This window comes from Taeniopygia guttata, chromosome 17, assembly GCF_048771995.1.
Source record: "Taeniopygia guttata chromosome 17, bTaeGut7.mat, whole genome shotgun sequence".
Lineage (NCBI taxonomy): Eukaryota > Metazoa > Chordata > Aves > Passeriformes > Estrildidae > Taeniopygia > Taeniopygia guttata.
The window spans coordinates 2,314,000-2,339,399 of NC_133042.1; the positions used below are offsets into that span (position 1 = coordinate 2,314,000).

General features: G+C 49.7%; 1 protein-coding gene across 16 annotated transcripts in view; it reads left to right on the forward strand.

The window, feature by feature from the left end:
• Positions 1-25,400, forward strand: part of CACNA1B (calcium voltage-gated channel subunit alpha1 B) — a 313,183-nt gene that overhangs the window by 97,580 nt on the left and 190,203 nt on the right. For all 16 annotated transcript variants that reach the window (XM_072936724.1, XM_072936713.1, XM_072936715.1 and 13 more), the window contains exons 4-6: positions 15,265-15,356; positions 18,788-18,940; positions 24,550-24,737. In XM_072936724.1, coding sequence (XP_072792825.1) covers positions 15,265-15,356; positions 18,788-18,940; positions 24,550-24,737 — 433 coding nt within the window. The remainder of the gene's footprint in view (positions 1-15,264; positions 15,357-18,787; positions 18,941-24,549; positions 24,738-25,400) is intronic.

The following is a 25,400-nucleotide window of genomic DNA, read 5'->3' on the forward strand; positions in this document are numbered from 1 at the left end:
GGCAGGGACACCTTCCTCTGTCCCAGGCTGCTCCCAGCCCCATCCAGCCTGGCCTTGGGCACTGCCAGGGATCCAGGGGCAGCCACAGCTGCTCTGGGCACCTGTGCCAGGGCCTCATCACCCTCCCAGGGAACAATTCCTTCCTTTCTCTCTCTAAATTTCCCCTCTTTCAGATTTTGTTTGATGATCTCCAGTGGTCCCTTCCAGCTTGAGGCACTTTGTCATTCCGTGGTTGCTGCCCAGGGAGTGTCTGTGAGCCTGTGCTGGCTTTGGGAAGGGGATGATGCTGCTGTGCTGGGCGAGAAAGGATGGGGAAGGTGGAGAAAAATGGGTGGAAAAGGAGGAAAGCAGGAGAGGCAAACCAATGCCCAGGGAGGATGTGACCATGAGCATGGGCTATGTTGGTGCTGAGGTGATCCCTGGGTGTGGGAATCCAGGGCTTCCCTCTGGCTGCCCTGGCAGGTCTGGGACCCTGGCAGGGGTCAGGAACCCCCCTGGATAGAGCCCCCAGAGACACTGTCTGTGATCTCTGTCCATGGAAAAGAGTTTTCAATCTTACAGGATGAATTACCAACTCTGAGTGTTTGATATGAGTAATAATTAAGTGTGGCATGGGTGCAAAAGTAAAATTTTAGGATTCTAGATTAGGGGCTCAAAGGGGACAAGATGGAGGAAATTGGGTGTGTTTTGTCCTTTTTCTCCTTCTTCATGCCCTCCATGTTTCACTGCAGTGTTGGCATTTTTCTGTTGGTTCAGGCTGGGGACACACTGTCCAACGTAGGTGACAGATATTGGCACGTTATTGTAAATCCAGCACAGGTAGTTTCTGGTATTTAATGTTTGTACCATCCCACTGAGGGCAGAGCCCCACACGCTGCCCTGCAGGACAGAGCTGCGGCAGGGCAGCAGAACATGTTAGAGATAAACAGAATAAACAACCTTGAAACCAGCACAGACCAATTATGGCTTCTGCTTTGGCAGCGGGGCTGACAGACAGAGACTTTCTACAATCTCAGAATCATCAATACCTCAGATTCTGACACAGGTGGCCTTGGGGCACACAGAGCCGTGCTGGGATCTCTGAATATCTGGGTTCTGGCCCGTGTTCACCTGGGTGCATCGAGTTCTTTAGATTTCCTTGGCACTGAGCTGTTCTTTCTCCCATCCTCTTTATCCAAAGACTTTCGTGGTTTTGGAATCCTGTGTGAAGTAGTGGAGCACAACTGCTGCCCTACATCTGCTTTGTCAAGTCCTAAAGGTTATAAATTCGCCCCAACTTTGTTATGTCCTAAAGGTTATAAATTCAGCCCAACACCCTCCTCTTGCTGCACATCTGGCAGCCTGGGCCTGTAAGCACAGCTGGATCCCTCTTTCCCCAGCTTGGCCACTGGGGAGTGGTGTGGTGGCTCTGTTTGGCTGTGGGAGCTCCACTCCACTCCAAACGGGTGAGAACAAGGGTTAAAAATAACAAAATAAAATTTGTCTGAGCTGTTGAATTGGTGCAGGCTCTGTTTGAGTAGGGATGGGGAGAGAATTCACCTCATCACCCACCCAAGGTGGGGTGGTGCAGGAGCAGGAGTTGCACAGGATGATCGTTGTGGACTCTTTGCAGCTCAGGATATTCTGGGATTTTATTATCCCATGGACTCCCCAGCCACAGAGCAGCTGTGGCTGCCCCTGGATCCCTGGCAGTGCCCAAGGCCAGGCTGGACAGGGCTGGGAGCAGCCTGGGACAGTGAGAGGTGTCCCTGCCATGGCAGGGGTGGCACTGGATGGGATTTAAGGTCCCTTCCAACTTTCCAGGCTGCGGTTCTTGCAGCTGAGTGCAGCCAGAAGAGACTTTTTTAATTAAAGAATTGAATTTTCTGGGTGGGTGATCCCCAGCAGGGCCTGTGGGGTGTGAAGGATCTCACGTGGTGGTGGCAGACCCAGCTCCTGGAGGCAGCGCCCGCCTGGAGCTGCCCTGCACCTTCTCAGCTGCAAAACTCGACTTTTATCTACAAAAAACGGGAGAAAAAATGGGATTTATTTGCCACATTCATGAAATACGGCTCCCCAAGCACCCAGCATGGGAGCTGTCGTGGCTAAATTATCCTAAAAAACAGAAGAGAGGGAGTTACAATTTCTGGTTTTGATGCTGAAGGAATAAATTCTGGCTTTTCCCTGTCCACAGCCCAGCTTGCAACAGGTTTAAAGCACAGTACAGATGGCTATGAAATTATTGCCAACAGCTACTCATTATATTAGATAAGGCCCTGGGTTTATTTAGGAGAAGCAGATGGAGGGAATACACAATATTTTAGATGTCTTGGCAAACTGTGTTTTCCTTAGAACAACACTGCATGTTTGGTGTGAGAGTTCTGGCCAAAAATAAAACAACAAAACGGGGAAAGAGGAATAATTATATCCCTTGAGGGGCAATAAGGTGTGTATTTTAAAAAGAAATATTACAGTGCAAGTCAGATTAGGAGGTCTGAGGCCATATTTTAATCCTTGTGGCAAGAGAAGAGATTCTGATTTTACTTGAAAATCTGTATTTTTGTGGCCTGTGGATAAAGCTTGAAAACCTGACCCCAGCTGCCTCCAAATCTGAGGGATCACAAGGCAAAGAGAGAGTTTAAATGTTATTTTTTTTCAGGATCTCCCGAGTTTTAGTCCAGCCTTGTTGATTTTGGGGCTGCCTCCCTGTGTGAGCACTGGCACAGTGATGGCTGAGCGAGGGGCAGGTGGGAAAGTGCTGGGATTTGGGATCTCTGGGGCAGCAGGCTGGGACAGGAGGTGTTGGAGGAATATCACAGTTACAGTTACAGTTTTTCCCCAATGACTATTACCTATATTAAATGGTGCTTTTCTACTCTAAACCAATCTGTGAGTGCCAACATCACCAAGAACATGGAGGTAAGGAAGGAGAAAGAGGGAGGACAGGGCAGGCCCAAATCCCTCCATCTTAAAACCTCTGACCCCCATGTACAAAACCAAACCCCCCCCTGTACAGCACTCAAAAATTCTTCCCTTTACTTTGTGACTACTTCTACTCCAATATCTAAACTTTTGTGACTTCTTGTTCTTCCTGCAAGGTTGGTAAATCATCCCATGGCTCAAATCCAAAATCACAGCTGTTTCCAGCTGCCTGCCAGGGTCTCAAATGCTTCTGACCTGGGCCTGGAACCTCCAAAAATGTCTGAGGGACATTTTGAGTTCCGACAGGAAAGCACTGCTCCCACTTGGGGAGGTTCCTGGTCCATCCTGGCTTTGCTTTCTCCAGGAATTGCTCTGTGTCCTTTGGGAGTGTAATTTTCTTGTTGAGCCCCACTCCAGCTCCCCTCCCTTGCTCCCAGCAGTTCCTGGGAAGGCCCAGGGAGGGGAGGCTGTCGGTGATGCCCCCAGGGTGGCTCCTCAGAGTCCCTGAGGGGCGACTGGAGCCGTTCAACATCCACAGGGGGACAGCCACAAACCCTGCTCCTGCCCCAGCCCCTCTGGAGCCTGGTGTTGGTTTTTATCCATGGTTGAAGTCATCCCTGGATGTCCCACATCCTGTCCCATGTTCCTCCTTGGAGTTCACACATCTCCTGGGTGTCCTTCATTCCTCCCTGGGTGTCCCTCATCCCTCTCTGGGTGTCCCATGTCCCTCTCTGGGTGTCCTATGTCCCTCCCTAGGTGTTCCATATCCCTCCCTGGATGTCCCATGTCATTCCTTGGATGTCCCACATCCCTCCTTGGATGTCACACATCTCCTGGGTGTCCCACATCCTGTTTTGGGTGGCCCATGTCCCTCCCTGGGTGTCCCATGTCCCTCCTGGATGTCCCATGTCCCTCCTGGGTGTCCCACGTGTCCCCCAGGCCCATGCTGGCTGAGCACAGCGGGTGCAGCAGGCGCTGGGGTGCTGATGGCAGCAGGGACCCCTGGGGTGCTGATGTTGTGTGATACTGCAGGAAAGCAAGGCCAGGAGTGTTTGACATCCTGCTGAATTCTCCACCTTGGTTGAGTTTTGGTGGGTTTGGGGCTCTCCCTGGTGAAGGGCACAATGCCAGGTGTGGAGATGCTGATGATCCTTTTTTGGCCACTCCTCCCCCTCTGGCTGTGCCCTGAGGCTGGGGAGAGAGCACTGAACAGTGCACATGTGGCAGCAGGAATCACCCCCCTGTCCCTGTCTGCCTTCCCTTTATTTTATGTATGGTTTTGGCTCTCACTCTGCACAAGTGTTGATCTTTCCCCATTATCTGCCCACCCCAGCAGTGATTTGGGGTGGGGGGCTGCACTGGGACATCCCCCAGCCCTCCAGAGTCCAGTGCTTGCTTCAGCTGTGGCTGGGTGGGCAAAACCCCACAGTGCAGGGCTCAGAAAAGCATCGCTGACCCCGAGGTGTGTGGGACTCAGATTCAGTCAAAGAAAGAAACTGAGAATTTCTAGCCAGGCAGAAGCCTGGGAAAGAGCTGGAGAAAAATGTAAATAATTCTCTATCTCTCTTGTTATTCACACTGTTTATAGTTAAGTTCTATCACTGTGCATCAAGCACTTTGCACCAATGCTGTGAGTTGTTTTCACTTCAGGACCAATGGAGTTGGTCCTCATGAAGTTCTGTATAAAAGAGCGGGGTATTTTGAATAAACTGGAGTTTTACTCTCAACAGCCTTCTAATCAGTCTTCTCATTTCCGTCCTGCCTCGCCAGCGACAGAGGTGTCCCTTCCCTCCTGCCTGATGTGCCCAGCACTGCAGGTGGTTTTCCTTCCCCTCTCTGGCTGCTGCTCCCATCCCTCTCCTGGCACCAGTGAGGAAGGCTGAGCTCTTCCTCCCAGCCGTTTGGTTTTGCTTTTCCAGCACTGCTGGGATGTGACAGCGCTGACATTTCCTGCCCAGCTCAGAGGCAGCTCCTCCTGGGGCTGGCCAGGTGCAGAGGGTGAGGTGGCTGCGCCTCCAAATAACACAGATCTCGTCACAGCTCCCAGGGCAGCCTGGCAAGGAGCTTCTCCTCCGTGCTGCTGGAGGGAAGGAGGGTTGGGATGTGTTCTGGTGACTCAGAGCTCTCTCCTCCTGCAGTCTGTGCTGCCCTGTTAGCCCACCTGGCAGGAAAATCCATCCCCCACCACCCACCAGCTGGCCTGTGCCCTTTGCTTTGTGCTTGCAGCTCGTGGAGAGCACAGCTCTGCTCCTCCAGCATTCCTGGCACAGCGCTGAAGGGCAGGGCTTGCTTTGGGTGACGTTTTTCACTCGCACTGGGCTCAGGACTTTGTATTTTTTGGGAAAATGGCAGCACTAAATCAAGGCAAAACTATTTGCAGGCTTGACAAGAATTGCTTCCACTAAAAAAGAAAATGTATTTAAAGCTGGGGATGCTTCATTTTAGAACTCGACAAATGAAACAATCCCCAAATGTTGTTCTGTTGCTCTCTCATTTCCATCCCCTAAAGTAAAAATACTTGAAATGTTTTGCTGATCCCGAAATTCCCCTTGAAGAATTTTGTCTGGTAGTGAGACAAAACCTTTCATATCTTGACTGTGGGGTGGGTGGCACCAGAACTCTCCAGGAAATGCTTTCTGCTCCCAGCCCCTGCCCTCGGGAACCTCTGGAGTGACATTCTGGGGTGGCCATTCCCAAGGACAGCCAGCAGCACCTCTCCTCTGTGCTGGTAGAGGGTGAGGCCCAAGGTGTGCCCTACTTTCTGATCCCCAGAGAAGTGCAGGGTGGTTTTAACCCCTCTGCACTCTGTTTTCCCAGCGTGGGCTCCCTGGAATGGCTTTGGCCGTGTGGTTTTCCTGCCAGCTGTCAGTGCTCCTTTGCCACTCTGCAGTGGTGCATGTCCCTGTCTCTCCTGCTTAGCAGCAACAAGGACTTCTTTGAGCAGCTGCCTCATCATCAGAACATCTTCCTTCATCCTGCACGATCCAAGCCCTGCAAATCCTCCTTTGGTGGATTTGAGTGGCCCTCCCTGCCTGGCTGCTGTGGCTGGCTGTAGCAGAGGAGGTTTGCTCCAGACTCTCCCTCCCCGGCTTCTCCCTGGAGCCTGGCTCAGGAATTACACTCACAAAAGTGAGTTTCAGGTGCTTTGGGGAGGGGATTCTGCTCCTGTTTTGCTCTGTCTCCCCCCAGGACTTGGGAACATTTCTGCCATGTGGAAGAGAAGGAGGAGGGAGTTTGTGTTCACATCTGGACACTGCTGGAGGCTGGTGGTGAATGTAATGCTGGTAACAAAAGGGTCAGAAATGCATGTGTTTGAGGGGAATCACAGAATCCCAGAACAGCTGGGGTTGGAGGGGACCTCTGGAGATCATCCAGGCCAACCCCCTGCCAAGGCAGGGTCACCTGGAACAGGTGACACAGGAACGTGTCCAGGTGGGTTTGGGATGTCTCCAGATAGGGAGACTCCACCTCATCCCTGGGCAGCTGTTCCAGGGCTCTGCCACCCTCAGGGAGAAAATTTCTTCCTCATGTTGAGGTGGAACTTGTTGTGTTTTAGTTTATGGCCACTGCTCCCCATCCTGACACTGAACAGAGTCTGGCACCATCCTCTGACACTCTTGGAGGTATTTTATGGATTGGTGGGAATCTAAATCTGAATTTCCCTCTAAATCTCCTCTTCTGGACAGGCTTTTTGTGCCTCTGAAGCCCTTTGCTGCCAAATATTGTCATTTTCTGGGTGTATTTTACTTTGCCCTCTGTTCCCTTCACGAGGAGAGGTTTATCCCTCACAGCAGGGAGGCTGTTTTGATGGATCCAATCTATCTGGGAACAAACACGTTTATCTGAGAACGGAGATCAGCCTGAGGTGTCTGCTGGAAGGAAAGGGTGGGATCTGTCCGTTGTGCTCAGGTCAGGAGCAGGATCAGATGGAATATGCAGGCTCTGCTGGGATGCTGAGGCCCGGTGTTTGCTGGAGCTCACCCTGGGTCAGGGGTGGCTCCATGTGCTGGAAAAGTCTCTCCTCCAGCCCAGGCTTCCAAAGAAAGGCTCAGCAGTCTCTGTTGTTCGGTCTCAAGGCAGTTTATTGCAAGTTATCTAAAAGATTTTCTTCTGGGGCTGCTGTGGTTTGCTCACAGCTCAGGCAGAGGCACACACACACCCTGACATCCTCTCTGACTCCCGACTGCTTCTTCTCTCCCCCTCTGCCCAGGGCTGTGCTGTCTTTTATATGGTACATTACGTGTTCCATGGGTACAGTTTTTCCCCAATGCCTATTACCTATATTAAATGGTGCTTTTCTACTCTAAACCAATCTGTGAGTGCCAACATCACCAAGAACATGGAGGTAAGGAAGAAGAAAGAGGGAGGACAGGGCAGGCCCAAATCCCTCCATCTTAAAACCTCTGACCCCCATGTACAAAACCAAACCCCCCCTGTACAGCACTCAAAAATTCTTCCCTCTACTTTGTGACTACTTCTACTCCAATATCTAAACTTTTGTAACTTCTTGTTCTTCCTGCAAGGTTGGTAAATCATTCCATGGCTGAAACCCAAAATCACAGCTGTTTCCAGCTGCCTGCCAGGGTCTCAAATGCTTCTGACCTGGACCCAGAACATCCAAAAATGTCTGAGGGACATTCTGAGTTCTGACAGGTGTTGGTGATCCAAAGGAGAGGCAGAGACCTGCCAAGCCAGGCCCTTTGTGTGGCAGGGACAGGACAGCTGGTGGGGAATCACCAGCACTGAGTGACAGAGCCACCAGCAGAACCTGGCACTGCCATAAATTAAACACTGCAATTAGCACCTCACATGGACTTATCAGCCCAGGCCTGGGCTCCACTCCGTGCCTTTGGTAGTCAGGATAAAGCTCACAGGCCGTGAAATCAAACTTAGTGGAAAAGGGCACCTTTCCAACCCTCCGATCACCGCGTGTCCCCGCTCGGGGCTGTGGCACTGCCAGCGCTGCCACCGCAGGCCTGGCACGAGCCAGCTGGGCAGAGTGACAGACACATCCCAGGGCATGGCCACAGGCACCCCTTGGCTGGGTGCCTGTGCTGCTCTCAGCTCCTGGCTGGGGCAGTCTGCCAGGCCACATCCCGCAGTGACACCGGGCAGTGTCCCCAGCCCACGTGCGGGTGGCACAAGGGTGACAACAGCTCCTGCTGCTGTGCCCTGCAGTGATGCCTTGTGAGAACAGGGACTGGACAGAGCTACAGAATAAAACAGGGATTTATTCAAAGGATCTCCTCCATGGATCCACCTTGGGCAGCACCAGAGCCCAGCCAGGGCTGCACCCAAATGAACCAAAATGGCCCCAAAATGCACGAGCGCTCCCGGGGGCTCTCCCTGGGATCAGTTCTGCTCCATTGGCACCTTGGAGTTCATTGTCCCATTCCAGCTTTAGCCCAGGCAGTCCCACCCTGCTTGTTTTTCTCTCTCCAGCCCACGGTGTTTGTGCTCCTGGGCTGAGATTTGGATCATTTGTCCTTGGTGCCCAGCTGGAGCAGGAATTGTTTTGTCTCCCTGCTCTGTGCAGAGCTCACCATCCCCTCATATCAAGCCCAGACCCACAGACTAAAGCAGCACAGAACGTGAAAAATAGAAAAGCCAAAACCTGAGGATTCAGCTCTGAGCAGACAGAGCCCCAGGACACTCCTGCAGCCCTCAGGGGGTGCAGCTGGGGGTTTCTCCCTTGGCCGTGGGCTTCATCCTCTCTAAACCTTCATGATCCACTTGGAACCTTCAGGGAAATAGGGCTGGGCTGCCCTGGTGGCACAAAGGGACAGAGGTTGTGGCACTTCCAGGTGCTGCTTGCCTGCTGGAGTTCAGGGCCAGAATGGTGCCATGTTTCTTTTCCCAGTTTGTTCTGCAGCCTTTGGGTAGCAGAGGAGAGATTGGGAAGGACAGAGGTGACAGTCAGCCTGCAGGTGACCCACACAGGGGGAAACACCTGAAACTACTCAGCCAATCTTCATGAAGTTTGTAATTTTGGTTTTCCACTGGATTCCACTCCCAGGGGTCACTGGGGCCTGTTACCATTGGTGCTCTGTCAGGTTTTGGGAATGGGGATGCTCCGAGTCAGGTTTAGGGAATGGGGATGATTTACCAGAGTTTTTTCTCTCTCTGAGGTTTTGGGATTATTTCTAGGAGTAGAACTTATAAAAATGAGCAAGGCTACATTAAAATACCCTCAAGTTATTCCAGTGATTCCTCCTCACCAGTGATATCCAGTGGTGAAGTCCCATGGGAAGCATTAATGGCTCTCAGACAAGGTGGGGATGATCCTGAGGAACTGGATTTGTTTTTCCCCACTCTGATCGTCAGGTTTTGGAGCACTGGGCTAAACCTGAAGGAACTCCAAGGCATTTTCCTTGCTCAGGGCTTCACTAAGGATGTTCATCCCCGTGTCTGGCAGCCGGGGTCTTGCTGAAGCAGAACAAATCAATGCTGAGCTCCCAGCCCCTTACAGGAAGGGATTGCTAATTATTTATGATATCAGAATGTTCAGGGAAGGAACTTTCCCTTCGTTCTCTGCTTTCTTTTATACCCAGAGGAACAAGCTGCTTTCATAATTTATTCCAGGCGTTGCTGGAATAAAAGTTATCAAGCATTTATCCCACAGCTGGGCTGTCTCTGGGAAGAGCTGTCAGTCAGGGCTCCTTAGTGGAGGAGAGAAAAGCAGCATTTAACCAAGTGATGGTGAAACTGGGGAGGGAGTGCCACTGTCCTGAGCCCCCAGGGATGGCAGGGAGGGTGCCCAGGTCCTCCTCAGCAGCACAAAAATAAGAAAGGTTTGGTGTTTGGGCATCACAAAAAAGACAATTTCCATGGAGGAATTGATTTTGTTGCACTTAAACCCTTGGAAGTGCAATCCAAGGCAAGACTCCAAACATATCCGATCTCTGTGTTCCTGTGCAACCCACTGAGACACAGAAATGGCAGCAGATCACCTGCAGAGACATTTATCACCTGAAATCTGATTTTTGTCTTCTTGTTTTTGCTTTTCCCAACCGATTTCCTCTTCTGGCACTGGGTCCCCCAGTACCTCTGCTTTGTTCTCAGCTGCTGGCTGTGCAGCCAGGGGTGCTCCAGCAGGATTTTGGGATGTGCCTGTCAGCTGGCTCCTTTGATCTCTCAATTTCTCTTATTTTTAAGGATGATTTCCCACTCCTCCTGACCTAACTCACAGTGGCTTTTATGAGCTTTCAGAGGGAAAAAGTAAAACAAAGGTGGCACTTTGGCAAAAGCCCCAGATGATGTTAATTAAGGTCTCCCCCTCACTGGTTTTCCCAGGGCACTGGAATCCTGTAAATGAGCTTTGGTTTTGTCGGAGGAAAGGCACCATCCCCACCCTGGCACAGATTCCCCTCCTGAGCTGCTTTGTTGTGCTCCAGCTGCTGCCCCCAGGTCCTTCCTGACATCCCGAGGGTTCCTGGCATGGATGCTGACACCACAACACTTCTAAAAAGCCTCAGGGCCCCCTGTGCCCAGTTCCACTGCTGGCACAGCCTGGCTGGGGCTGCAGAGCCACGGGGGTGGGCATGGAAAGCCAGGGGGCTGCAGGATGCCCAGCCTGGGCTTTGCCAGCCTCTGCCCCATTCACCTGCAAGGTTCCAGAGGGGATTCAGCCCCAGAGCTGCCCCTCAGCCCCCAGGGGCTGCTGGAGAGTCCAGAGGAGCCACGGAGCTGCCCTGGAGCCAGGCTGGGGGAGCTGGGGGTGCTCACCTGGAGAGGAGAAGCTCCAGGGAGAGCTCAGAGCCCCTCCAGGGCTTGAAGGAACTTCTGAAAAGGAGGGAGAGGGATTTTTAATGTGGGCAGAGTGACAGAACAAGGGGCAATGATTTCAAACTGAGACAGAGCAGAGTTAGATGGGATATTGGGGGGGAATTGTTCCCTAGGAGGGTGGGCAGGCCCTGGCACAGGTGTCCAGAGCAGCTGTGGCTGCCCCTGGATCCCTGGCAGTGCCCAAGGCCAGGCTGGAGGAGCTGGGGGTGCTCACCTGGAGAGGAGAAGCTCCAGGAGAGCTGGGGAGGAACTGTGGACAGTGGATGGAGGGACAGGACACAGGGAATGGCTCCCACTGCCAGAGGGCAGGGACGGATGGGATATTGGGCAGGAATTGTTCCCTGGGAGGGTGGGCAGGCCCTGGCACAGGGTGCCCAGAGAAACCCAAACCATTCCAAGCTTTTTCCCAGCTTTGTTTAGCCTGGAGCTGTTTTTTTTTTTACCTCTCTAGACAACACCTGAGCTGTTTTGTCTTCCACGAGTGGTGGATTCATGGGCAGAGGGAGCAGAGCCAGCTCAGCCCTGCTGGCTGGTCTGTGGGATTTGGGAGGGATGGGATGGAACCCACGGAGCAGCTCTGCAGCCACGGGAGGTGGCTCTAGGATGTCCCATGCAGGTTAACTGGGGGGTGACAGTGAAAATGAGGTCAGAATTCATGACCTAAATGGTCAAACCCAGGAGTTTTCCTGGGAAAGGGGCTTCATGTGCTTTGCCAGAGTTGGAACAGGCTGGTTTTGCCTGTTTGGAAGAAAATTCTGGAATGACGACTTCATCCCATTGGAGCATTTTCAGGCACCCATTCCCTCGCAGTTTCTCTCTGGATTTAAACCAGGACAAGAAGGGCTGAAGGACCTTTTCTGTAAGCCTGGTGACAGCACAAATCCATTCCTGGCTTGTGGGAATCCAGGGCTCCCCTCTGGCTGCCCTGGCAGGTCTGGGACCCTGGCAGGGGGTCAGGAACCCCCCTGGACAGAGCCCCCAGAGACACTGTCTGTGATCTCTGTCCATGGAAAAGGGTTTTCAATCTTACAGGATGAATTACCAACTCTGAGTGTTTGATATAAGTAATAATTAAGTGTGCCACGGGTGCAAAAGTAAAATTTTAGGATTCTAGATAAGGGGTTCAAAGGGGACAAGATGGAGGAAATTGGGTGTGTCTTGTCCTTTTTCTCCTTCTTCATGCCCTCCATGTTTCACTGTGGTGTTGGCATTTTTCTGTTGGTTCAGGCTGGGGACACACTGTCCAACGTAGGTGACAGATATTGGCACGTTATTGTAAATCCAGCACAGGTAGTTTGTGGTATTTAATGTTTGTACCATCCCACTGAGGGCAGAGCCCCACACGCTGCCCTGCAGGACAGAGCTGCGGCAGGGCAGCAGAACATGTTAGAGATAAACAGAATAAACAACCTTGAAACCAGCACAGACGAATTATGGCTTCTGCTTTGGCAGTGGGGCTGACAGACAGAGACTTTCTACAATCTCGGAATTATCAATACCTCAGATTCAGAAACTGGCTCAGCTCAGACTGACTGTGCTGTTGGGAGCATCAGCCAGGGTGGATGTTCACGATTATCTCCTCCCTGGGTTATTCCCCCCTGCACAGGTCCATAAATGAGCAATTAAGCTGTGAGGATGGAGGGAAGGGAGCAGAGGATGAAATCACTGGCCTGGGTGCAGAAGATTAAATCAGAAGGCTCTGCATGTGCTGGTTCTTGGTTTAAATCCTCTCCTGTTGCTCGTGCTCCAACTGCATCCACGGAGCTGATGTCATGGGAATTTTAAGGTCATGAAAATGTGGGAACAGGTGTCCTATAGAATAAATACTCAGCTCCTCAGGTCCTGGCTGCCTTCTGCCTCCTGCCATCCAAGATCCCAGCAGGTTTTTTTCCTGATCTCCAGCACCTCCTGCTGATGGAGTCTGGCCCTTTCCGCCCAGCAATGCTGAGCCTGCTCTTCCCCGGGCCAGGCTCCATCAGTCAGTAAATGAAGGACAGGGATTTATTCTGGGAGTGCTCCCTGCACTGCCAGGGCCTCATCCTGCACAGCTCAGAGTGTGATTGTACAGCTGCTTTCACAAAACTCTGCTTTGCCTTGGGTTGGTTTCATGGTGGCTGCTCACTGCAGACTGCTCTGCAGCCTGGGGTTAAGAAACTGCAGAAAAAAGGCTCCTGTTAGCAAGAAACTGAGGAAAAATGGCTCCTGTTATCAGGAAACTGAGGGAAAGGGGCTCCTGTTATCAGGAAACTGAGGAAAATGGGCTCCTGTTATTAGGAAACTGTGGAAAAAAGGCTCCTGTTATCAGGAAACTGAGGGAAATAGGCTCCTGATATCAGGAAACTGAGGGAAATGGGCTCCTGTTATCAAAAATAGAGGAAAAAAGGTTCCTGTTATCAGGAAACTGAGGGAAAGGGGCTCCTGTTATTAGGAAACTGAGGGAAATGGGCTCCTGTTATTAGGAAACTGTGGGAAAAAGGCTCCTGTTATCAGGAAACTGAGGGAAATAGGCTCCTGTTATCAGGAAACTGAGGAAAAAGGGCTCCTGTTATAAAAACACTGAGCAAAAAGGGCTTGTGGTGTCAAGAAGCTGAGGGAAAAGGGCTCCTGTTTTTAAGAAATGGAGGGGGAAAGGCTGTTGTTATAAAAGAAAAAAAAAAAAAAAGATCAAAAAGGGCTCTTGTTAGTGAGAAACTAAGCAGAAAATGTTCCTGGTGTCAAGAAGCTGAGGAAAAGGGTCTCTTGTTAGCAATAAAATGGGAAAAAGAGCTCCTGGTGTCAAGGAAATGGGGAAAAAAGGGCTCCTGACATGAGGAAAGTGAGGGAAAAGGGCCAGGTTCTCATGGTCACTGGGAGTGGAGCAGAGGATAGAAGGGCTGCTGGGAGGGTTGGGGCTTGGCTTGTGTCAGAACCAGAGTTGTTTGGGCTGGAAAAGCCCCCCAGGATCATGAAACCCCACCTTTAGGTGAGCACAGGCCCAAATAAAGGATGTTTTTGCTGGAGCATCCCAGAAGTGCTGCAGGAATTGGTGAAGGTGGTGCTCTCCGTGGGGCAGTGGTGGCTTTGGGAGTTCCCATCATTGTCACTTGTGGACACTGGGACAATATTTCCTCCCTGGCTGTGTCCTAAAGCAGGGAATCCATTTCATTTTCTGTGCAGAGCATCACACTTTTAAGGCTCTTTCTGCTCTGGGGGCTGGATTTCATGGTGTGGCAGCCCCACACCTTGCTCTCTGCATGTTCTCCTCCAAGGGGATGCTCTGAGCAAAAATTAATTTTGCACACAGAGAAGAAACTCCGAGCAGAAACTGCTTCAGGTGTTTGGAAACACCAGACATCAAATGTGGATTTATTATATATATAATTATATATAATATATATATAATATATATAATATATATATAATTTCCAGCAAAACTGAGGGATTCTGCTCCCACTCTCTGTCCCCTTTTGGGCTGTGCTTTCCTGGTGCACAGGGTGCAGCTCTTTAGTGCCTGATGATGTCCAGTGGCCTCATAAACAGGCAGAGATTGGGGATTTTCCTACAGCAGCCCTAGAGTTTGTGGGAATTAATTCCTTGCACTGAACACAATCCACAATGTGATCACAGAGTTTAAAGCAGCCCCAATATTTGCTGGTTTTACACCATATTTAGCCATGTTTTAGAATGAGGAATTTGCATTTAATCTGGAATTTTTTTTTAAACCAGCTCCAATATTTGCTGGTTTTACAGCACACTTAGCCATTCTTTGGAAAGAGGAATTTGCATTTATCAGGGAATTTTAGATATGCTTTGGAAAGAGGAATTTGCATTTAATCTGGAATTTTAAAACATGTTTTGGAAACAGGAATTTGCATTTAATCTGGACTTTTAGCCATGATTTGGAAAGAGGAATTTGCATTTAATCTAGAATTTTTTTAAAGCAGCTCCAATATTTGCTGGTTTTTACATCACACTTAGCCATACTTTGGAAAGAGTAATTTGCATTTAATCTGGAATTTTCGTCATGCTTTGGAACAATGAATTTCCATTTAATCTGGAATTATTTTTAAGCGGCTCCAATATTTGCTGGTTTTACAGCACACTTAGCCATTCTTTGGAAAGAGGAATTTGCATTTAATAGGGAATTTTAGTTATTCTTTAGAAAGAGGAATTTGCATTTAATCTGGAATTTAATCATGCTTTGGAAAGAGGAATATGCATTTAATTTAGATTTTTTTTTTTAAGCAGCTCCAATATTTGCTGTTTTTACACCATATTTAGCCATGCTTTGGAAAGAGGAATTTGCATTTAATCTGGAACTTTAGCCATGCTTTAGAAAGAGGAATTTGCATTTAATCTGGATTTTTTTTTTAAGCAGCTCCAATATTTGCTGGTTTTACAGCACACTTAGCCATGCTTTGGAAAGAGGAGTTTGCATTTAATCTGGAATTTTAGTTATGCTTTGGGAAGAAGAATTTGCATTTAATCTGGATTTTTTTTTTAAATAGCTCCAATATTTGCTGGTTTTACATCATATTTAGCCATGCTTTGGAAAGAGGAATTTACATTTAATCTGGATTTTTTCCCCTTTTCCCACAGGATTCTGGCGACTGCTGGGACTGACTTTGACCTGCGGACCCTGCGCGCCGTGCGGGTGCTGCGGCCCCTGAAACTCGTCTCGGGGATCCCAAGTGAGTGTGGGGCCCAGGGGTGTCACAGCCCAGGGGCTCTGTAGCTTTGGGGTGTCGCTGCTTTTCCCAGCAATATTTTCTCCCCCTGCCCTCAGCAGGGTCCGGCTGTCTCTCCTCCCATTTTGTGCTGATTTCAGCTCCGTGCTCCCAAATCTGCAGGTGAGGGGCAGGGATTTGTCTGTGGGAATCCAGGGCTTCCCTCTGGCTGCCCTGGCAGGTCTGGGACCCTGGCAGGGGTCAGGAACCCCCCTGGACAGAGCCCCCAGAGACACTGGCTGTGATCTCTGTCCATGGAAAAGAGTTTTCAATCTTACAGGATGAATTACAAGCTCTGAGTGTTTGATAGAAGTAATAATTAAGTGTGGCATGGGTGCAAAAGTAAAATTTTAGGATTCTAGATTAGGGGTCCAAAGGGGACAAGATGGAGGAAATTGGGTGTGTCTTGTCCTTTTCCTCCTTCTTCATGCCCTCCATGTTTCACTGTGGTGTTGGCATTTTTCTGTTGGTTCAGGCTGGGGACACACTGTCCAACGTAGGTGACAGATATTGGCACGTTATTGTAAATCCAGCACAGGTAGTTTGTGGTATTTAATGTTTGTACCATCCCACTGAGGGCAGAGCCCCACACGCTGCCCTGCAGGACAGAGCTGCGGCAGGGCAGCAGAACATGTTAGAGATAAACAGAATAAACAACCTTGAAACAGCACAGACCAATTATGGCTTCTGCTTTGGCAGCGGGGCTGAAAGACAAAGACTTTCTACAATCTCAGAATCATCAATACCACAGATTCTGACATTTGTCCAAGGACCCTTTTGTCTTTGGGAGTGAAGGAATTCTCTGGGGAGAAAAGACCTGAATTTTGGGTCTGAATTTTGCAGCTTTCAGGCTTTTCAGCTTGGATCTTCTGATGGGTTTGATCAGCTGAGCATCCTGTGCTGGGTTTTTACCCTTTTAATAAGGGGGAGAAAATGAAGGGAAAGAGCAGGTGGGATCAGGCCTTGCCTACTGGATTTATGCATTTTATGTGTGAACCTGAAGGATCTGAATGCTGTAGGGATGAATCCATCCCAGTGCCCACACCGTGGCTTTCTGCCTTTTTATGTCACAGGCACAGCTGCTCTGCCCCCAGCAGGGATCACTTCCAGGAGCTCTTTCATTCCTGGATGTGGAATAGAGAGGTTTGAACCCTCCAGCAAGAGCTGCTGGAAGGAGCTGCAGCACTGTGGGATGCTTTGGTGTTCTCTGGATTCACCTGGGGGCAATGACAGCACCAAAAATTCCTGAAATTGGAGTACATTCATGGGCAGGGCTTCAATCTGAATTCCCAATCAGGACAGATCCTTGGGAAGGTGGCATTTGGTAGCATCTCCAACAAGGAGATGCTGCTGCCTGTTTTTCCCTGGACCTTTTGCCTGTGCAAGGTGTGGCAATGACAGAGGTTGTCCCAGAAGGGAGGTGGCCCCTCAGAACTGTCCCTGTCCTGCTGTGGGACACGTGTTTCCACCTGGGCATGTGTCCTGGACACAACACTTCCCCACAATAATTGCTCTCAGGTTTTTAGTGATGTGGTGAAAGCTGAATATTTTATAGTTTTCCCCCTGTAATAAATGCATAACCTTGATGTGCAACCACCCACAAACACGGAATAGTCTTCTCTTTTATTCCCTTGGTATTTTTCCTGTCAAAGAGACCTTGATGCTTTTTTAAATGTCTGTGCCCATCTCACTGGTGGCAGGACAAGGATGATCCTTCATCCCCCAGCCCTCAGGACTCAGGCAGCAAGGCAGCTGCTGCCTGTCACTGCAGGGTTTTGCTGTGTGCATCTGCAGGACGTTATCAGCCACCTCCATCTCCAGCCTCTCTCTCCTTATCTCCCTGCCTTTAACTGAAATGGGCTGCAGGGCTGGTGATGAAGCTGTGGCTGGGCAGCCCTGGGTTTGTTTCTGCAGAGCAGGGACAGCAGTGTCCCTTCTGTTCTGTGGCTGTGGGGGGACAGACGCTGCTGAGCAGTCCCTGCTCTCCCTGGCACAGGGGATCACAGCCCATCCATCCATGGGGCTCTACTTCCCTCCTCCACTTTCAAACTCACTGACAATGTCAGGGGCTGGGACATTTCAAACTCAGTGACAATATCAGGTGTGGGACATTTCACACTCAGTGACAATATCAGGGGCTGGGACATTCCAAACTCACTGACAATATCAGGTGTGGGACATTCCAAACTCAGTGACAATGCCAGGTGTGGGACATTTCACACTCAGTGACAATATCAGGTGTGGGACATTCCACACTCAGTGACAATATCAGGTGTGGGACATTCCAAACACAGTGACAATATCAGGTGAGGGACATTTCACACTCAGTGACAATATCAGGGGCTGGGACATTCCAAACTCAGTGACAATATCAGGTGAGGGACATTCCAAACTCACTGACAATATCAGGTGTGGGACATTCCAAGCTCAGTGACAATATCAGGTGTGGGACGTTCCAAACTCAGTGACAATATCAGGAGCTGGGACATTCCAAACTCAGTGACAATTTCAGGTGTGGGACATTTCAAACTCCATGAAAATTTCAGGTGTGGGACATTCCAAACTCAGTGACAATATCAGGAGTGGGACATTTCACACTCAGTGACAATACCTGGTGTGGGACATGCTCTCTTTGCCCTCACTCTGAGCTCCTCAGGACAGGTTTCCACTGTAGTCCAGATCTCTCCAAGCACCACCATAATCTTCCTTCTAGAGAAACACTTCAGCCTCGTGTCTATAGACACAAATTGGAATTTATTTTGGCAAATATCTGCAGGAGACCCTGGTGCAGCTAAATAATTGTATTAGCCGAGGTTTAATCTCCTGCTATGGTCTCACTTCCATTTCAGTGCAGTCAGATAATAACAGTCATAATAATTTAGCACCAATTTCTTAATTTCCACTGAGACCAGCCAATGTGTGAATGTTGTGGGATAAAGCTGACACTTCCAGCATGTCTGTGGAGAAGAGGGAAAAAACTTTTCTTCCCCCTGCTCTACACCAGACTGGCTTGCTTGGCCCTAAGGTGTCCTAGGTAGAGTTCAAAGCTGCACCACAATTCCCAATTCTGTGAATTCTATGCCCCAAGGACCTGGCTCAGCTCCAGGCTGAGTCTCAGGACTCCAGCAGCCTCAGGAAAAATCCTCTGAGTGCCTCTAAAGCTTAACAAACCACTGGATCTGTCACCTGAAGAAAAGACACCACAAAAGGAGAACCCCCAATTCTCTCTCCTGCTCTCATGGCAGGAAATTGTTTTATAGCACCTTGGGAAGAGCAGCATTTCTTGGTATTGCCAATCCTCAACTGTCCCTTGGACATCCCCTCTCTCCCACCTTCTCTCCCCTCCCAAGGCCCCATTTTCCTTCTCTGCCTGAGGTGTTTTTGTGTCCCCACAGGCCTGCAGGTTGTCCTCAAGTCCATCATGAAGGCCATGGTGCCCTTGCTGCAGATTGGGCTGCTCCTCTTCTTCGCCATCGTGATGTTTGCCATCATCGGGCTGGAGTTTTACATGGGCAAGTTCCATAAAACCTGCTTTTCCAACGAGACAGGTGAGCTCTGGCCTTGGGGCCTTCCTCTCCTGCTTCTGTGCTGCTTTTCCTTTTGCCTCTTCCACATTCCCTGCATTCCCTCCCTCTTTACCCACATATTCTGAGAATTACACAAAATTTTGTGCCCTCCCTGCACGGACTGGGACACATTCTCCTCTCTCTGATGCCACTGTGCTGCTCCCAGTCTGCCCAAGAATGAGATGAAAGCTCTTAGGGCCTCCTGTCCCAAAAGAATTTTTTCATAGCAGAAGCACATAACCAAATTCCTGGTGTTTCTTATTAATTAATTGTGTCTGTCTAATTTTCCTTGGGTTTTGCTTTATGCCCATTGAGTTTCCTGGGGAGGTTTCTGGGGAAACTTTGGTGTGGAATAGTAAAAGATTGAAAAGTCAGGAAGCAACCAAAAAATAAAAGGGCAATAGACGGGAGGCAAGGAGGTTCTTTGATGGAGAAAGGATAAAAATAACCTTCAGAGATGGGAAATTGGGCACTGAAGAGTAAATGATGTGTCTGCCCGTGAGTGAGTGATAGACCCCAGAAGATGGAGGTGGACAAGGATGATCCCAGAGATTCTTGGCTGGGAGCAGCTGAGTCAAATCATGGAATGCTTTGGGCTGAGAAGGACCTTAAAGATCACCTTGTTCCACCTCATTTCTTTATAGCAGTGCTAATATATGTTTATTATCTGATAACACACATTAAAATGTTGTTCTTGTCTCCAAACCATTGCATTTTAAGGTGCAATCGACTTTCTTTAAAACACAGCCTTGTATTTTCAGTCATTATCACTAATAGGTCTTAATATTGATTTATTTCCATGCAATCCAATGGTAATAAAACAACAGCCCTGCCAAATCTCTGGGCATCTCTCACGGTGCTTCCTGATGGGAACAGTTTAATACACTCAGTGTACACAGAGATTTGCAAAGGGAGCTCTTGCTTGTGTTCCTGTGGAATGCTGGAATAACATAACACAGGTTGTGAAGGAGAGTTTGGACTTGTGACTTGTGGCAATTCCTGGAGGAAAGGAGGTTTAGGGCTGGATTTGTAGGAGGAAAGGGTCTCTCTGTGGGTGGTGTGGCCCCTGCGAGGGGCTGTGGCAGTGCTGACAGGGGACAGGGACAGCAGTGACAGGATGGGAGTGGAGGGAGCAGCAGAGTCCGTGCTGAGGTGATGAGGAGGATGAAATCCTGAGCAGGCTGGGGTTTGCCAGGAGCATTTTCGGGTCTGTTAGCCTGCAAACACGGCGGGGGATGTTTGTGCATCCCTTGTGAGCAGGAGCAGCTGCAGGCAGAGCCCAAGGCTCTCCCTCAGGCTGACACCTGATGAGGGGGGATCTTCTTCCCTCCCCAGAACAGAGCAGAAGGCCAACATCACCCCCAGGGCCGTGTGCCTCCCTGCACGCTCATCTCTGCCGTCAGTGGTGCCCAGAGATTCTGGGCCAGGTTTGGGGACCGAGGACAGGTTTTTGTCATGGGTAATGTCATGTGCAAGCTCCTCTTGCTGGCTGGGTGCATTCCAGCTGGGACTAGGAGCATGGCTGGAGCTCTGCTGCCTGAGCTGCATTTCAGCTCTGCTGCCTGTGCTGCATTTCAGCTCTGCTGCCCAGGCTGCATTTCAGCTTTGCTGCCTGAGCTGCATTTCAGCTCTGCTGTCCAGGCTGCATTTCAGCTCTGCTGCCCAGACTCCATTTCAGCTCTGCTGTCCAGGCTGCATTTCAGCTCTGCTGCCCAGACTCCATTTCAGCAGCTTCCACCTCGTTGTGAGCTGTGGCTTGTCGTAGTTGAGACGGTTACAATACAAAGCAACACTTCATTTTCAGAAGGCTTCAAACCATTTTTATTATGGATACATTATTTTTATACGTTCTTACAAACTCAGAAGTTTACACTTTACTCATTGGTCATGAGAGACCAACTAAGTGCTCATTGGAACAGGCAGTTGCAGGTTTCTCTTATTTCTCCTTTCTTTTTTGGTTTCTATGTCAACGGCCTTGGTAGAAAATTCTTCCAGGGGTGAACGTGGATCCTCTTCTCAAACTTCTCTGGCTCACAGAAGTCTCTGTAAAACCTCTTGCACAGTGGCTCAGCTCCCAGAGCCCCTCAGCAGGCAGGGAAGGTGCTCTGGTGTGGCAATCCAGAGCTTCCCTCTGGCTGCCCTGGCAGGTCTGGGACCCTGGCAGGGGTCAGGAACCCCCCTGGACAGAGCCCCCAGAGACACTGGCTGTGATCTCTGTCCATGGAAAAGAGTTTTCAATCTTACAGGATGAATTACAAGCTCTGAGTGTTTGATATAGGTAATAATTAAGTGTGGCACGGGTGCAAAAGTAAAATTTTAGGATTCTAGATTAGGGGTCCAAAGGGGACAAGATGGAGGAAATTGGGTGTGTCTTGTCCTTTTTCTCCTTCTTCATGCCCTCCATGTTTCACTGTGGTGTTGGCATTTTTCTGTTGGTTTAGGCTGGGGACACACTGTCCAACGTAGGTGACAGATATTGGCACGTTATTGTAAATCCAGCACAGGTAGTTTGTGGTATTTAATGTTTGTACCATCCCACTGAGGGCAGAGCCCCACACGCTGCCCTGCAGGACAGAGCTGCGGCAGGGCAGCAGAACATGTTAGAGATAAACAGAATAAACAACCTTGAAACCAGCACAGACCAATTATGGCTTCTGCTTTGGCAGTGGGGCAGAAAGACAGAGACTTTCTACAATCTCAGAATTATCAATACCTCAGATTCCGACACTCTGGGGCTGCTGAGCTGGCTTTGGGCAGGTTTTGAGCATCCATTCCAGCTGCCGGGCAGGAAATGGGGAAATGGAGTTTGTGGAAAGCAGAGTGGGGTGAGGTTTCCTGGCACTGCATCCCCTGGGAGCAGAGCAGCGGAGCAACCCACAAAGCTTTTGAAAACCTAAGTGCTCCTCATCTCCACCGAGGTGCATTAAGGAGCCCGGGCAGAGACCACGGGCTCCAAACCCGCCTGAGGGTGGAAATGTGAGCTCATTAAAGAGATGCCGCTGCTAGGGGGTGGGAAATGGGGGCAGGGAAAGCTGCTCGTGCTTCTTTCTGTTCCAAATCCCCAAAGTGAGCAAACCCCTGGGATTATTCCTGGAACCAGGAGCCAGAGGAAACAACTGTGCATCATGAGGGGACCAAGCAGGGGTGTCAACACCGAGTGTTGCTCTGCTGAGCCAATAGCCTGGGTAGGTCAGTGATGAACTGCAGCACAAAGGGGTGCTGGGCACCAAAATATGGCCAAAGGGTTACTCAAGGCCTTTCCCCCTCAGCCTGACTGCTCTGAGCTGGAAACATGTCATTATTGTAATGAAAAATGGGTAAAACTCAGTGGCAGGGCATGCTCCAGTCTTGTTTTCCTCTCCCTGCATGCTCCTTGCTGTCCTGTTCTGCTGACACAGAATTATTTTTAAGCACCTGACTCACTCCAAATGCCCCAAAGCTGCTCCAGGAGAGAAGGGCACCATATTTCTTTCCCATTTTTCTTGAGAACTCTCCTTTCTCTGTCTTCTCCAGCCATGAGGAGTAAGGACCAGTTCTGGTCACTGCTTTAAAAAGGAAAAAAATCCCCCACTCACCCACCCTTTGTGGTAGATGTGTGCTGCATTTTCAGAGAATTCCCTGGCAGCAAAAGGCCAAAGCGAGATGAAACTGGATCCTCTTTTAATGCACACTCACAAACGGTCAGCAGGAGCCAGCTTTGGCATTTTCTTCTCTCACCAAGGCCTTGTGAGAGCCTGTGGTGACCCATCTGGGAGCTGGAGGTTTGCCCTGCGCTGAGGTGTTGCGTCAACAGGAAAGTGTCATATATATATTTATACATATCCACACACACTTATATCCTACTTCACAGTGACAATTTTGCTTTCCTCCTGCAGGCTTTGCTCCATGGAATAATTATTACTAATTTTTGTTAGTTCTGCTCCTGCTTTTCCCCCGGTGAATTGGATTTTGTGCTGTTTGCTGCTCCATTACCATAACGTGTCCCTTAAAAATCCCTTTAATGCTCCCCCAACCCCAGCTCTCTAAACAGGGATATTGCTTGGGATATTTGCTTACTCTGAACACCCAGCACTGGGGTTTTCCAGCCTGCAACACTTCCCAGCTGAGCCTGGAAGGTGCTGGGATGGTCCTGGCCATTCCTGGTGGTCCTTCCCTGTCAGATTTATCTACCTTGGCCTCCTCTGGGTCTGCAGTGAAACTCAGCAGAGAAGCACCATCCCACATGGATCCTTTCCCTCTGTTTGGAGCAAAAATGTGGAGCTTATGGAGGAGCTGGAGTCCTTCAGTGCTGCCTTGAGGTGACACCAGGAGCTCCTCATGCAGCTGTGCTCGAACATCTGTACCAGGGAGATTTTAGGCAGTCCACACCCCCAAATTGGCATTAATGCAGAAGGTGCCCTTTTGCTTCAATGTTATAAAGCAATATTCAGCACTTTGAGGGTGTTTGAAGTGTGTGCCATTCCCAAAGCCCTGCTTTTATCACACTGTTGGTTTTATTTTTGATGGTGTTGTTTTATTTTGGGGTTTGGTGGTTGTTTTTTGTTGTTTTTAGTTGTTTTGTTTGTTGTTGTTTTTTTTTTGTTGTTGTTGTTTTTTGTTTTGTTTTGGGGTTTTTTTGTTTGGTTTTTTTTTTTTTTCTTTGTGTGTGTGTGTGTGTGTGTGTGTGTGTGCGTGTGTGTTTTCATACTGCTCTTACAGAGTTTCCAGACCTCTCAGATGTACTGGGCTGTCATGAGACAGAAATTATTTACAGTTTGGAAGGCTCTTCTGCCAGGTAACAAGAGGCAGACAAGAGGAAATGGCCTCAAGTTGCACCAGGAGAGGTTTAGACTGGAGATTAGGGGAAGTTTCCTCACTGAAGGGGTGGTCAGACATTGGAAGGGGCTGCCCAGGGTGGAGTCCCCATCCCTGGAAGGGCTCAAAAACGTGTGGATGTGGCACTTGGGGACATGGGTTAGTGGTGCTGGGTTGATGGTTGCACTTGGTGATCTTAGAGGTCTTTTCCAACCTAAACAATTCCACCAAACTACAAATTTTGGGCACTTCAGGGATGGCTCTGCTCCACCCCACACTGACCCACCGCTCACAGCCCAGCAGTGTGGAAATGATTACAGGGGCACAACGACTTTTCCATGTCCATAGCGGCACAAAGAAACCCAAAATGTGAATTTAATCCTTGCAGCGGTGCCAGGAGGATGCAGCAGCAGCAGCAGACAGGAAATTTTCAGGATGGTTTTAGTCAGGAACTTCTCAGGGTGGCTCCAATTCAGAACTCTTCAGGATGGTTTCAGTCAGAAATTTCTCAGGATGGTTCCAAGCAGGAACTTTTCAGGATGGTTCCAACAAGCAGAAATTTCTCAGGATGGTTCTAAACAGGAACTTTTTAGGATGGTTCCAAGCAGGAACTTTTCAAGATGGTTCCAAGCAGGAACTTTTTCAAGATGGTTCCAACAAGCAGAAATTTCTCAGGATGGTTCTGGTTCTAAACAACTTTTTAGGATGGTTCCAAGCAGGAACTTCACAGGATGGTTCCAACAAGCAGGAACTCTTCAAGGTAGTTCCAATCAGTAACTTCTCTTCCCTCTCTGCAGGTGAGGAGGTGGGGGATTTTCCCTGTGGAGAGGAGCCTCCTGCCAGGCAGTGTGAGAGCGGGACCACGTGCAGGGAGTACTGGCAGGGCCCCAATTATGGCATCACCAACTTTGACAACATCCTCTTCGCCGTGCTCACCGTCTTCCAGTGCATCACCATGGAGGGCTGGACCGACATCCTCTACAACGTGAGTCCTCTGCTGGGGCTGGGGTGGTTGGTTGGGAAGAGATGGTTTTGGAAGAAAAAAGTCATTTAGTTTGTGTGGTTTTCACCTCCTGACCCCCTGCTTTTGAGAAGGATGGTTCCTGTTTTCCTGAGGGTCTGTTTCTGGTTGAGTTTGCGGTGCTCAGCTGCAGTGGGGTGTGTGGGGGCAGTGGGGTGCTGGCAGTGCAGGAGGTGGTATCACCCCAAGGTGCTCTTGTGCTCTGCTGGGTGAGTCGGAGCAGGTTCTCACAATGCCCCACAGAAAATCCAAATTGTACAAAACTGGGTGGCAAAAGCAGCAGTTCCTTCATATTTTGTACCCGGAGGTTTCCTCTCCTGACTGGGTGATCAAACTTGTAACACTGAGCTCTAGGATTGGTTTTGCTCAGTCTAGTCCAGTTTTACAAAACCCCGTCACCCACCTTCACCCCTGGCATGACTCTGTGGGCTGCAGAGAAGATGCCCCAGACTGAATCCCTCTGCCTCCTGCAAGGCAGGCCCACGACTGGCACAACCTCTTGGCTGTTCTGTTTTGCTCTTCCCAATTTTACAAAGAGCAGGACGATTTCCCCCAGGCTCTGTTGCCTTCCAGGCAGTGCAATGCTCTCATTTGAGGGTGTAGTTTATGTGGAAAAATCCCTAAGTC